The 12,415-nt window shown below is 37.3% G+C and overlaps 2 protein-coding genes across 2 annotated transcripts in view; one reads left to right on the top strand and one right to left on the bottom strand.

Moving 5' to 3' along the window:
• LOC109838166 (protein REVEILLE 2-like) overlaps positions 1-820 on the top strand; it is a 3,190-nt gene extending 2,370 nt beyond the window's left edge. The window contains exon 6 of the mRNA XM_020406630.1: positions 4-820. Within this exon, the coding sequence (XP_020262219.1) occupies positions 4-617 (614 nt within the window). The 3' untranslated portion in view covers positions 618-820. The remainder of the gene's footprint in view (positions 1-3) is intronic.
• The window catches only part of LOC109838165 (transcription repressor MYB6-like), a 2,316-nt gene continuing 2,267 nt past the window's right edge, over positions 12,367-12,415 (bottom strand). Inside the window, exon 3 of the mRNA XM_020406629.1 lies at positions 12,367-12,415. This exon is cut by the window's right edge and continues 437 nt beyond it. Within this exon, the coding sequence (XP_020262218.1) occupies positions 12,367-12,415 (49 nt within the window).

Genomic DNA, 12,415 nt, shown 5'->3' with positions numbered 1-12,415 from the left:
TAGACCTTCACTTTGGAGGCCATGCTTCATCAAAGGAAGTTTCATCAAGGGATGCACCAGTTCCTTACCTCAAGCTATTTGGGAAAACTGTTCTGGTGGCGGATTCACAAAATCCGTCGCCTTCCAGCATTGTGAATAATGTAACAAATTCTGAGTCGCTGCCTGCTGTCGATATTGAGAAGCAAGAAAAGAATCTGTGTATAGATTTAAGCGCTCCGATTCTACCTCTTCTACCCGGACAGTTTTATCCATTTCCTTCTAATTTTGGAGACTCCATGAAATCTTGGTGGGCATTGTATGGAAAATTACCGCTTCCATTTCTTCATCAACAAAATTCAAGTTCGAGACAATTCCTAAGCAATCATACTGAAGCACTGAAGAACGAAACCTCTCGGACTGGTTCGAATACTGATTCAATTGCTGAAGGAGATCGAAATGTAAATAAGAGCGACGACATATTCAAGGACGCTACAGCTCTCAATGGTAGGAGGGATGGATCGGAGAAGTCATTGAGGGGGTTTGTGCCCTATAAGAGGTGTGTTGTAGATAGAGAAGGAAAGCATCCTCAGGTGAAGAGTGATGAAGGAGAGGGCCAATCTGTAAGGTTATGCTTGTAGTTTTCAAAGCTAGCCCTCTGTGTGACTTGATTTTCAAGGGACATTCTCCTCAATAATGGGGAGTTTGTTCATTGATTCTGTTAAGGTTTTTGTTTTTATTTTTTGACCGCAAAAGGTCTTTTCTATAGCATAATGTTTACTGTTGTAACTTGACAGTTTAACCAAGTTAGGTGGAAACCCTGGCTCCCGAACCCCATTTTTTATGTTTTTTTTTTGTTTCTTTGATTGGACATCCTGTGCTTATGTTCCTTTAGATAGAATAATGGGTTATTACTTTTAGGGGCTGCTTGGTTCATTTTTTAGAAACCCAAGTTTGAGAGATTTCTCATGAGAAATATGTTGTGGGATTCAGTTTCATCTTTTCAAGCTCATTTCATAACTTTTGGGAGGAAATGAGTTTCCTTAAAATTGGGACCCATGACACTATTATCATATCATACTCACTTTGAAAACACGAGTTCGGAAAAATCTTTTAGTAGACAAAAATACCATTGGAATTTAAATACTAATCCATTAAGTAAGAGTAACTTGATAAATTGATGAATCCTTGTTGGATATACATAGTATGAAGATAAAGATATGGTTTAAATTGAAATGTAAACATAAATGAAAGAGCAACTTAAGTAAATTAGACGATTTATTAAATACCAAATTTATCCCCTCGCTCTAATATGTGATCAATGATCAAATTGCAAATAATTATTCATGTGCTACATGATTAATAATGTTAAAGTGAGAACAATTATTCACATGTTATATGATTAATAATTACACACAACATGACGATCTCTCACCAACTAAAATAGAACAATTATTCACATGTTATATGATTAATAATTACACACAACATGACGATCTCTCACCAACTAAAATTCAAGTAGTTCACAATACGCTTAGGTTAAATAGACGATTTATTAAATACCAAATTTACTCCCTCGCTCTTATATGTGATCAATGATCAAACTGCAAACAATTACTCACATGTTATACATGAATAATAATGCAAATCTGCAAATAATTATTCACATGCTATATGATTAATAATTACACACAAAGTGACGATCTCTCACCGACTAAAATTAAATAATTATTCACATGCTATATGATTAATAATTACACACAAAGTGACGATCTCTCACCGACTAAAATTAAAGTAGTTCAAAGTACTGCATAGTTAGTTTCAAAATTTAATTATACTATTATTATTTAAATAGAACTTTATTTATAATTGTTATCCTCTCATATGCAACATCATATACCAATATATATATAAGCCAAGAAATTACAATAATTTCTATAGTACTTTTATCTCCTTTTACAGGCATCTGCCTTTGCTATTAGATTGAATTAGATTATTTTAAAGCAATTAATTATATTGTATATCTGATCTTTTTCAGATCAAGAAATTACAATAGCTTTCACAGTACATTTATCTTCTTCAACAAGTATGTGTCTTTGTTATTTTCTTCTTATTAGAATAGATTAGATTGTTTAAGAATTATTAATTATAAAATTGCAACACTTTTTACAGTACTTTTATCTATTTTTTCTTATTAGATTAGATTAGATTATTTTAAAGTAATTAATTATATTGTATGTTTGATTTCTTTTTAGATCACAAAGTTTAATTATACCATTATTATCTAAATAGATATTGTTTGTATAAAAGTCAAAGAGAATCTCACACGTTCTTTGATCTTAATGCCAATTATAATACTTATATATGAGTTTTTGTTAAAATAAATTTTATGTATGTGGTTAACTTATATGATCCTACTTTAATCAGATTAGATAATTTAACATTTGTTCTTTACACTCAAACTCTTCCACAAAATCAAGAGATTTTCAAAATTAATCTTGGGGGTTGCTTGCATTAAAAATTATGTTAGAGGGCCCATACAGTCTGTTTTATAGTTTAAGCTTGTCAACACATTTTGTCTCTTATGCATATCAATTATGAGTAATAATATAATTTAATTGATCCAAGTGTATCCTAATATATTTCCGGACTCTTATCTTATCTTTTGCTCTTTATCATGTACAAACCTAGCAATTCTTATTCAATTCATTCTTTTTTCTTTTTTGTCTCTTGACATTGTCTATTGTTCTTCATTATGTACAAACATATTTTATGGATTAGGCTTATGGTTTTTTTTTTGGGCGGGGCGGGGGGGGGCGGGGCGTATGCGGGGGGGGGGGGGGGGAAGATAATTTAGGTGATTTTGGTGTTGGCCTTTATTATTTGAAGATATTAATTTCAAGAAATTCAACTCCAACCTGATATCACAATTGATATAGATGATGAAGACATTACTCTAAAATTGCCCAAGCAAAAGTTAAATGTGGAGAAAGATTGATCTCGACTCAATTAAAGCAGAAAATAAAAAGAATAAATGATAATATTTTTTGAACATTTTATACTATAACTTACTTTTTGAGTAAAATTAGGAATTTTTAGAATGAATTATAATATTTTTTGAACATTTTATACTATAACTTACTTTTTGAGTAAAATTAGGAATTTTTAGAATGAATTTTCATGCAAAATTTTTAGTATTTTTGCATGCTTATGTGATTGCTTTTATCACATAAAATTATATTGTAGTTACTATTAATCTTTAGTTTTGTCTTTTTATTATTTTAAGTCTATCAAACAGTGTGAAGTTAATCAGATTGAATTTTGTCGGGTACGGTATTGAATCCCATTCTCTTGGATAGGGACACAGAATACCCGTCTTCTTTACTTCCTGAGCAGACATCAAAGCATTAACTTTATTTTCAAGGTCTTGCATTTTCTTATCCCTATCTTCATCCTTCTTTGAGTGGTGTTGAGAAGAAATAATTAGGCCACCCTCAGTGTTATTAAAAGGTGTAATTAAACCACTCCCAATATTATTGTTGGGGGGATCCGTTGAACCACCCCCAACGTTATTGTTATTGGGAGGCACATCAAAAAAAAAATAACTTCATCAACTTCTGGATCACTATCATCTGCATCATTTTGAGTGTGACGGCTGGATTCGATCAGCTCGCTGACTGGACTCAGGAGGTTAAAGCCGTTGAGCTTACAATTCTCTCATTTGTTGTATAGCCAAGTCCATTTCCGTCTTCATCTTAGCTCTAATTTCTTCACATTGTTTGGTTAGAGCTTCTTGAAGTATTTGAGCAAGCTAATCATGGGTGATTGTGAGCACTTCTCTGGTTTGCCTCGTGCTAGACATTGTATCATCAGAAGCGATTGCAGAACAAGTGTCCGAGAATTCATCCTCCGAGGACATTCCTTCTTGCATTCTCTTGTAGTCTCTGCGTCTGATGGCTCCTAATTGGAGTCGAGACATCCGTTGAGCAATTCTTGGATTGACTTTTCCTCCCGGGGAAAAGTCGGGATTTGAGTCACTTGAATGCCGTTTAGACTTTCTTTTATCAACCATGTTGATGGTGATTTAAAGGAATTCGTCATCTTGGACAGCTGATCTTCTCTTGCGGAAATGTCTTGGCTTAGACTTCGATATTTCGGTGAAAAGCCTCTGGAACACTGAGACTTTTTGCGGGATGACTTCTCATTTGGAGTAGTCACATTCCGACAGTACTGCTCTAATGAGTCGTGCACATGAACAATAAGAGCTCATTTCTTGGATAATTCTCTTTCGAAATTTATTCACACCCCCAGCTTGATAGTACAACTCATCGGTATGATTGCCGGAAAATCCTATCGTCTGTTGGTATGAACTCCCAGGTATAACGATGTCTTTCGGCGAACACGTCTTCTTCTGAGGATGTAAAGCCCTGTTGGTATTCTCAGGACAACTTATTATTACATTTGAGCAATCCAAGGTTATGTCAGGAGTTGCACGTTTAGAACCACCCCATTGTGGGCGCGGAGTCTTAACGGGCTCCTGAGTTTCATAACGAACCCCCAAGCGGGTGGAAATCAAGATTTTCCTAACTTGGAATTGCTTTGGGTTGGTGGGAGGATGCGTATGACCCCTAGCCTGAAGAATCACTTGGAATTTGTCCACCGAACCCAAGCGTTCTTTGACCAGAGTTTTGCCTCGATCTTCATGCAAAGGACCAGAGCGAGCCGCCATTGTGATTTTAAAGTTTGATAGGTCAGGATTTACACAAGGCTCTACTGACGGTGTAGCAGATGTAGTTGTACTAGACGAACCAGGCATAGACGTCGACGGAGTTGAAGAGGAGATCTCGGAAACTTTTCTTTGGCCGCGATAGTGGAGACTGCCGCGGTTGAAGGATGTGACCCGCCAATTTGATTTTTGCATAAGTTTAGATTTAGGAATCCAAACTTTGTGATTTTTTGGTGATTCTTCTGACACCATTTCCTTCTTCCCTTCTTGTGTTTGTTGACGAAGGGTATGGACACGAGCGGCGTTTGCACGACGCTTTTGTATGGGTTCTTTGAGGGTTAAATGAGCTCTTTTGACGAGAGTCTATTCTTCCGTCGTAAGTTTAGCAGAGATATGAGTGGTTTGTTGTTGAGGCGACTGGACCACTTGATGTTTTCTCGACTCTAAGTCCGCATAATAACGAACCCCGTCGGTTTGTTCTAAGGACTTAGCCATTTGACGAGCGCGGCGCTGACGTTGTCTCTGACGATCCCTCTTCGTCATTGTCGGTAGGCTTTGATTCAATGACTCCTTAATTGGAGAAGAGTCATTGTGAGCAGAGGTGTTGCGAGTAAAATCCTCAGCAACAATCGGACGAGAGTCTTCACTCGTAGCATTCGACGGAGTTGAAAATTTGAAAACCTTCGTAGAAATCTTCCTACATTTGCGAGGTGAGGAAGTTTTTGCAGATAAGGATGACAAATACTCCTCAAACTTTGCTTGGTCGAATTCTTCGGTATCTTGACCAGTTGCGATACGACGGTCTCTTGACCAGTTGCGATACGACGGTCTCGACAGCGAGACCGTTGGCTCCCACTGTGGTCGCCAATTTATTTTCATCGAAAGTTGTTTTCATTATGGAATTCATTAAAACTTTAGTCGCTTATAATGAATTACACAACAAAAATAAGAAAATTATAACTTTCTAGAAAATAATACAGAAACAATTTATCAGCTCCTGCTTTTGTGGGGTCTTTGCCTGTGCCGGGGGTGCGTTAGCCCATTGACCACCAATTCACAGATTCTGATTGAACCGTGAAGGCTTTTGGATGTTATTCTTCGTTTATCGAAGTAAAAATCTTAAGTGAATATCTTATTAATGTAAGATGTTCACTCTTCTAAAGATTAAGCCAGTGCTTAGATCTTTAGGAATCGCCAAAAGCTTCTTGAAAGTGTTTATGAAGGATGAAGACTCTCTCTTTTGCTCAAATTCACTAAAAGCTTAAGTCTCTCTGCTCTCTTTCTGTTCCAATTGTATAGGAAGGTATTTATAGGGATGAGGACCCATAACTATTGAACGAGAGTAAAAATAACTGATCAACATCATTTTCTTTGGGCGCGGCAGTCGCCGCTATCACGACGAAAGAAACGGTTCCTTAGGCGCGGAAGTCGCCACTGCCGCGGCCAAAGGAACGGTTCCAGCCACATTCAGCCATGTTTGTAACCATTATCCCATGACTCTAAATCCATGAAATGCCATTTTTCTCGACGTGTAACCATTACTCCACGTCAGTGCACGTTCTCCTTATGTTATGACGCCACGTGGACCCCCAAAAGATGTTAAAAACCGTCAATAGATCACAAGGAAATGACTTGTGGCTTGCGCGACACCATACACTACCTCGCCTATGCGCGTTAGTATTGCCTGTCGCGCGCACACACGTAATGTCTATTGCCGCGTGTATTCATGTTGTTCTTTTAAGTTGTTTCTCCTGTTCCTTTGTTCTTTTGGCTTTAGATGATCCCTTCTGACTTAAATAATGACATTCATTATCTTCTCTTTATCTTGAGCTGTATTTGGATATCTGTAAGTATTTTTAGATGCCTACACCAAGGAGACAAACGAGGGTGCAACATACAGAATATCAAATTTGTAAAAGCTATAAAAGCTCACCCATGTATGAAGAAGCTACGTGAGCCTCTCTCTCACTATGCTGAGAAGTTGAGCGACTCCTGTAAAAGCACGGTCGTCGTGGAGACATTGCTAAACTGCAATAAAAATCAGCAGATCAAGTACAATCATAAATTCAAGAACCCAAAATCGAAAAGAGAAATTATGGACTTTAACCAAAATCCTACAAATAGAACGAGATTTTTCGGTTGAAGTCTAATTAAACCTACGAGATCCATACATATAAACAACAGGTTCTATTTGCATCCAAGACCCCCCCATAATCAACTTTTAGCCAAAATACTCAAAATACCCTTCATGCTCAAGGCTCAATGCAAGCCATGAGCACTTCAAAATTCGGCTATGATTGAAAGGGAAAACCCATCATCGTTATTCAAAATTTTGGCCACTTTTGCATATAACCCCCCTCAAAAGTTTCGGCCATGAATGAGCCCCTCAAAGCTCATCAAAATTTGGCCATATGTGCAACTTAATCCCTCAATCAAAACCAAACAAATGCATAAGAGTTATGGAAAGAAACTTACCCAAATCAAAACTTGACAACCCAACTCATAAAGAAGCTTGAGAACCTAACAAATCCAACAAATCCAAGCTCTAAATTTTTGAGAAGGAAGGTTTGGCCGAATTTATGATGAATTTTGAGGGTTTGAGGGGTTTTAAAGTGAAGAGTTTGATATGTTTTGAAATCCTTAAAGAGGGAAAGCTATGGGTTTAGATGAGTTAGGTTTTGAGAGTTAGAAAAAGAATGAAGAAAGAAGAAGAAGAGGATGTAAACGGTTGTGGAGGGGGCATTTAAAATATCCCTTAGACAAAACCCAAAACCCTTGTAAAAACCCTCTCTTTTATCTCTCCTAGGGTCGGCCCCCTCATTTTCTCTCTCCTCTCTCTCTCTCTCATACCCTCTCTCTCTTGCTTGACCGAGACACATATTGTGTCTCGACCAAGGCCGAGACACAAGTTGTGTCTCGTGCCTAAAACAGGATCCCTGGTGTTAAATGATGCTATTTGTTTCTTCCGTATTCGCCCGTTATCGGTTGTTCGATGTATTTGAAGCATGTATTCACACTCCAGTGAGTATATGAGTATAAATTACATCTCCTTGAACCTCTGATGGGTACACAAGGTTAAACTGATTCCCGAAACTCCCAGGAGTATACAAGTATAAATTGGTCGTCCCCGCTCCAACGTCTTAAGAGCTTAAACTATGTAGACTCCAGTTAATTTATGAGTATAAACTATGTTCACACGGATCAGCGTGCGGCCGTAAGCCAACACCGGCTAACACATTGTGATGAAAGTCAATGCTGGTCAGCGCGTTGTGATAAAGGTCAACGCTGGTCAACGCATTGTGATGAGGGTCAACATAAGTCAACGAGCAGTCAACGGTCAACGCCAGTCAAGGCATAGTCATAAGCCAACACTGGTCAACACGTTGTGATGAAAGTCAATGCTAGTTAACACATTACGATGAAGGTCAATGTGTCAACAATTTTCGCCAAAACAAGGCTCAAATCAATCCTAGGTCAAAGGATAATCCCAAGGATTTCAACCGTAGTTTAGATATGAATCCTCGACGAAGATAGTCAGTTCAACATCGACTCAACAACACGAGCTAAAATCAAAAATCAACAGACTAGTTTCAGTTTGAAACTTCGACAACGGTCAGATGATAAACGTAATGCCGGAAGAATTTTAGCTATTCGACAAAATACTAAATAGACTGAGAATTAAAGAAGTCAAGAACTAAAGTCAATTACAGGTCCTTTTACACCGACTGAAGATTGGGCATATCACATCCAAAGTATTCCAGGCTCTTCTAAAAAAGAACGAGACTGAAACACTTTGGAGAGAGTGTCTATAGGCGTTAAAAATTACCTATAGCTTCTCATACGCAGCTCGAGACAGAGAGAAGATGATGAACATTATTATCCGAGTTAAGAAGGATTATCTGATGCCAACAAGCGCATGAAGCCAGTCGATGAAATGTACGAATCAACAGGATGACAGAATAACGAAGAGACGATTCGATCGGGAGTTACGTTTCGCCCACGAAAGATGAAGCATCACTCGTGCCTCATACACTCCACATATGATTCACCCATAGGAGGTTGTAGATCTCTTCTTCGGCTTTTCGATGCATTTTGAATCGCATCATTCCGAGATCGGACCAGGAAATTAGAGGGTAAACAACCACGGCACGCTAAACGGCATCTCGGTCGAAACCGAGATACGCGTTGTGTCTAGGCCAAGGTTGAGACACCAAATGTGTCTCATGCCCAGGAATGCTATTTTTATCCGATAACTACCCAGATTTCGGTATATTCTGATCTAACAGCCCTCTAACTAAAGGGAATGTGGTTACGACTAAAAATAAGAGGGAATCACCCGTTCTTATCTGAAAACCAAGCTTCCAAAGCCTATAAATATGGCCCTATGGCCTTCATTCACACAGATCGGGAATTCTCGAGCCTCGACGAAGCCCTGTCGAATTGGAGAATGAGGAGCACGAATTTCAACAAGGAAAAGTTAAGTTCTCGGTGAGTTCTTTGATAAAACGAGGAGAGTTCCAGAGATCTGCATGGCGTTCATCCGTTTCCCTTGAGATCGCACCTTGTTGTGATCTCGAGAAGAGTGATTATCTCCGTTGCTGAGATAGTTACTTTAATTTCTTATCTCCTTTGCGAGGCAACGAAATCGTTATTCGGATATGATCATTTGTGAAAGCACCCTAGAGGGGGGGAGGGTGAATAGGGTTTATGCTAATCTTATTAGATATTAATGCTGATTAAAACTTATTAACAAATTGTTCTTGCAAGATAGATATACAATGTGTTATGAGCATGAATGAGCAATATAAACAAAGGGCAATATCTTAGCAATGAGATACACTATGAGATATATGTAAGGATATAAACACAAGAGTAAATAATATAGTGGGATAAATAAACAATGCAAGAATGATGATATAAGATATGAGCACAAATAAAAGAACGCCAAAGCAAACTCAAACACACGATATGTTTACGGAGTTCGGTCAACCACTTGACCTACGTCTCCGCTCCTCATCTCGAGGAGATCTCCACTATCACAACCGGGTTTTTTACGCTCACCTGAATAACGTTTACACCTCACAAATCGGTTTTCTAGTTCACCGAAAACTTTATAACTTACACACTTATAATCACACTCTACACCCTCTAAGTGTTGGCCTAGCCCGTGTCACATTTCTCAAGTGTTCAGAATTACAACCTCTCACTAGGCTTTACTACCGACCCTACTCCTCTTGGAACCGACCTCGTCTCTCACCACACACTTCTCTCGGTATACACGTGTAATACAACGTGTAACTCACAATAAGGCTCAAATACAAGATTTTGTTCTCTACAATAGATGAGAACATAATATAAGCTCACTCTCACAATACCACAATCCCACAACCCAATATATGATGTATGAAATACTAAAAGCTCAAATAGGGGTGTGTGTGATAAAACGTGTACAAATAAAATCTAACTCAAATAATGAACTAGCAATAATAAGAATATGAAAATCGATAATAAATTGCTAGATAAAAGAGTTAGAAAAACTTCTCTATAAACACAATAAGAGGATGAAGAAGATTGAGGATGAATTCCTCAATTTGACAATGCAAGCTTCCTCTTTTGTAAACAAACATCAAACTCAAACTTGACAAGAAACAAACTTTTAAGCTCTTTAAACTATTGTTAATAACCCTCTTGGATCATTTCAGAAGTGAAACAATAGGGGGTATATATAGGATGAAAAACCAAGGCACAAAACCTAAGAAAATCCAGCAAAAAAGGCAAAATAACAAAAGCTGAGAAAATAGCCGTTGGGGTTTATCGGTCGACTGACGGCTCTTATAAGTCGATTGATGAGCTGACCGTTATAGGCAATTGGCAGCTCATCGATCGACTGATGACCTCATCAATCGACTGGTCAGTCAACCAGAATTAAAACAGAGACTTTTTAAGATTGCAGGATATTTCTTCAGTCGAATGATAGATGTCATCAGTCGACTGATAACAGGTTTTCAGCCTGTATTGATTTTTGAAAATAAATTTTAAAGTCCTTTCAAAAATAGCAAATAAATTCTAAAAAATGTAAAACTTTGGGAAAAGTTTATAAACATGAATATAAACAAGTTGGAACAAGAATTTTTTAATTTGCTCTTACCATTTGTGAAATCTCAGAAATATTTAAAAACACTAAAATACATGTGTTTATAAACATGTTAATTTTGACATTTAGCTCAAATCAAGTTCTGAAAACTTGTGTAATGCTTTTATGGACTTAATGACAGATGTTAATAATGTTTGTATAGTCCAAAGCATATTAAAACATATTTTGCATAAAAACACCTATGATTTGAGAAATATCACAAATAAGTGTGTGTGTAAATTTGAACTTGAAGAATTTGCACACATTACATATAAACCTATACCAAGTATACCAAGAATGAATCATATGATACTTGAACTAGATTGGTTGACTTGATTTGCATAGGCTTCAATATCAATGTAGCTCATTTTCCTGTGTATACTAAACAACATATCAATGTAGCTCATTTTCCTGTGTATACTAAACAACACAAAACAAAATACTAAAACCAATATTAGTCGTAAATTGACAAAACAAAATACTAAAACCAATATTAGTCGTAAATTGTTTGTTAAATCATCATCAAAACAAGAAAGCAAACAATTTTGTGGTCCACAGATAAACCTCGGCACTGGCAAAGATCTCACGCAAGCAGAAGACCGATAAACGATCTCTCTGCGTGTGTTTTCTAGAAGTCATCTGTTCTATTTTCATTGTAAGAAAAGTGTTATAAAAAGACTATTTTTCTTCTTTTTTTGAATCTGTAAAACGTGTAATGGATTCGAAAGCAATGAAACCGATTTCCGACGCGAACAGGAGGGGGGGCAAAATGGGAATTTTGCCCCTGTTGTGTGGCCCAGAAACACCCATCGCATACGGGTGGTTCTGATAAGATGAGCAATCATAGATGTCACGTGATTTTATTTTATTACAAAGAAATCATCCGATTGCATTGAATTGTATTGTGGACAAAATCCCAATTCTTTTGGTTTAATTGCACAAGTTTACCCAACCTTACACTTAAATGACCTCTTGTTTTTTAACCGAACAAAAAAATTGCCTCAAGTATTTAAGTTTTGTAGATAAATACCCCAAACTTTTAAAACATTACACATTAGGATCCTCTTGTTTACTCAATGTCGCATATAAGTGCCTCAAAAAATTTATGAATGGCTCACTTAAACAGCCCCCAAAGTTTTTAAGAGTTTCACTTTAGAACCCTTTGAAACTATAGGGCATTTAAGTGCAAGGTGGAGGAAACTATAGGGCATTTAGCCGCAACTAAGGGCCCGTTTGGTTCATTTCTTTTGCCTTGGGTAGTGGGCAGAAAGCCTGCCAAAAGTACTCTTTTGGCAGGCTTTCTGCCCACTACCCAAGGCAAAAGAAATGAACCAAACGGGCCCTAAGCCTATTCTCTTGCAGGCGTTAGAACATTCACGTACACTCCATAGTTCAAATACACGTCAAATATATGAAGATGACTTTCTTTGTGCGTCAAAATGTCTTTCAGCGCTAATAAAAAAAAATTCTGGGGATAATATATAAGTGATGATTAAATAAAGCTCTAACATCAGTACGATACAAAAACCAATCAGTTCAGTTCCAAAAGAATATCAGGCAGGAGCCACACGCGCCCGATG

The sequence above is a fragment of the Asparagus officinalis genome, chromosome 4 (assembly GCF_001876935.1).
Source record: "Asparagus officinalis chromosome 4, Aspof.V1, whole genome shotgun sequence".
In the NCBI taxonomy this organism is placed as follows: Eukaryota; Viridiplantae; Streptophyta; class Magnoliopsida; order Asparagales; family Asparagaceae; genus Asparagus; species Asparagus officinalis.
The sequence above is the reverse complement of the archived record's forward strand: the minus strand, read 5'-3'. Positions and strand labels throughout refer to the sequence as shown.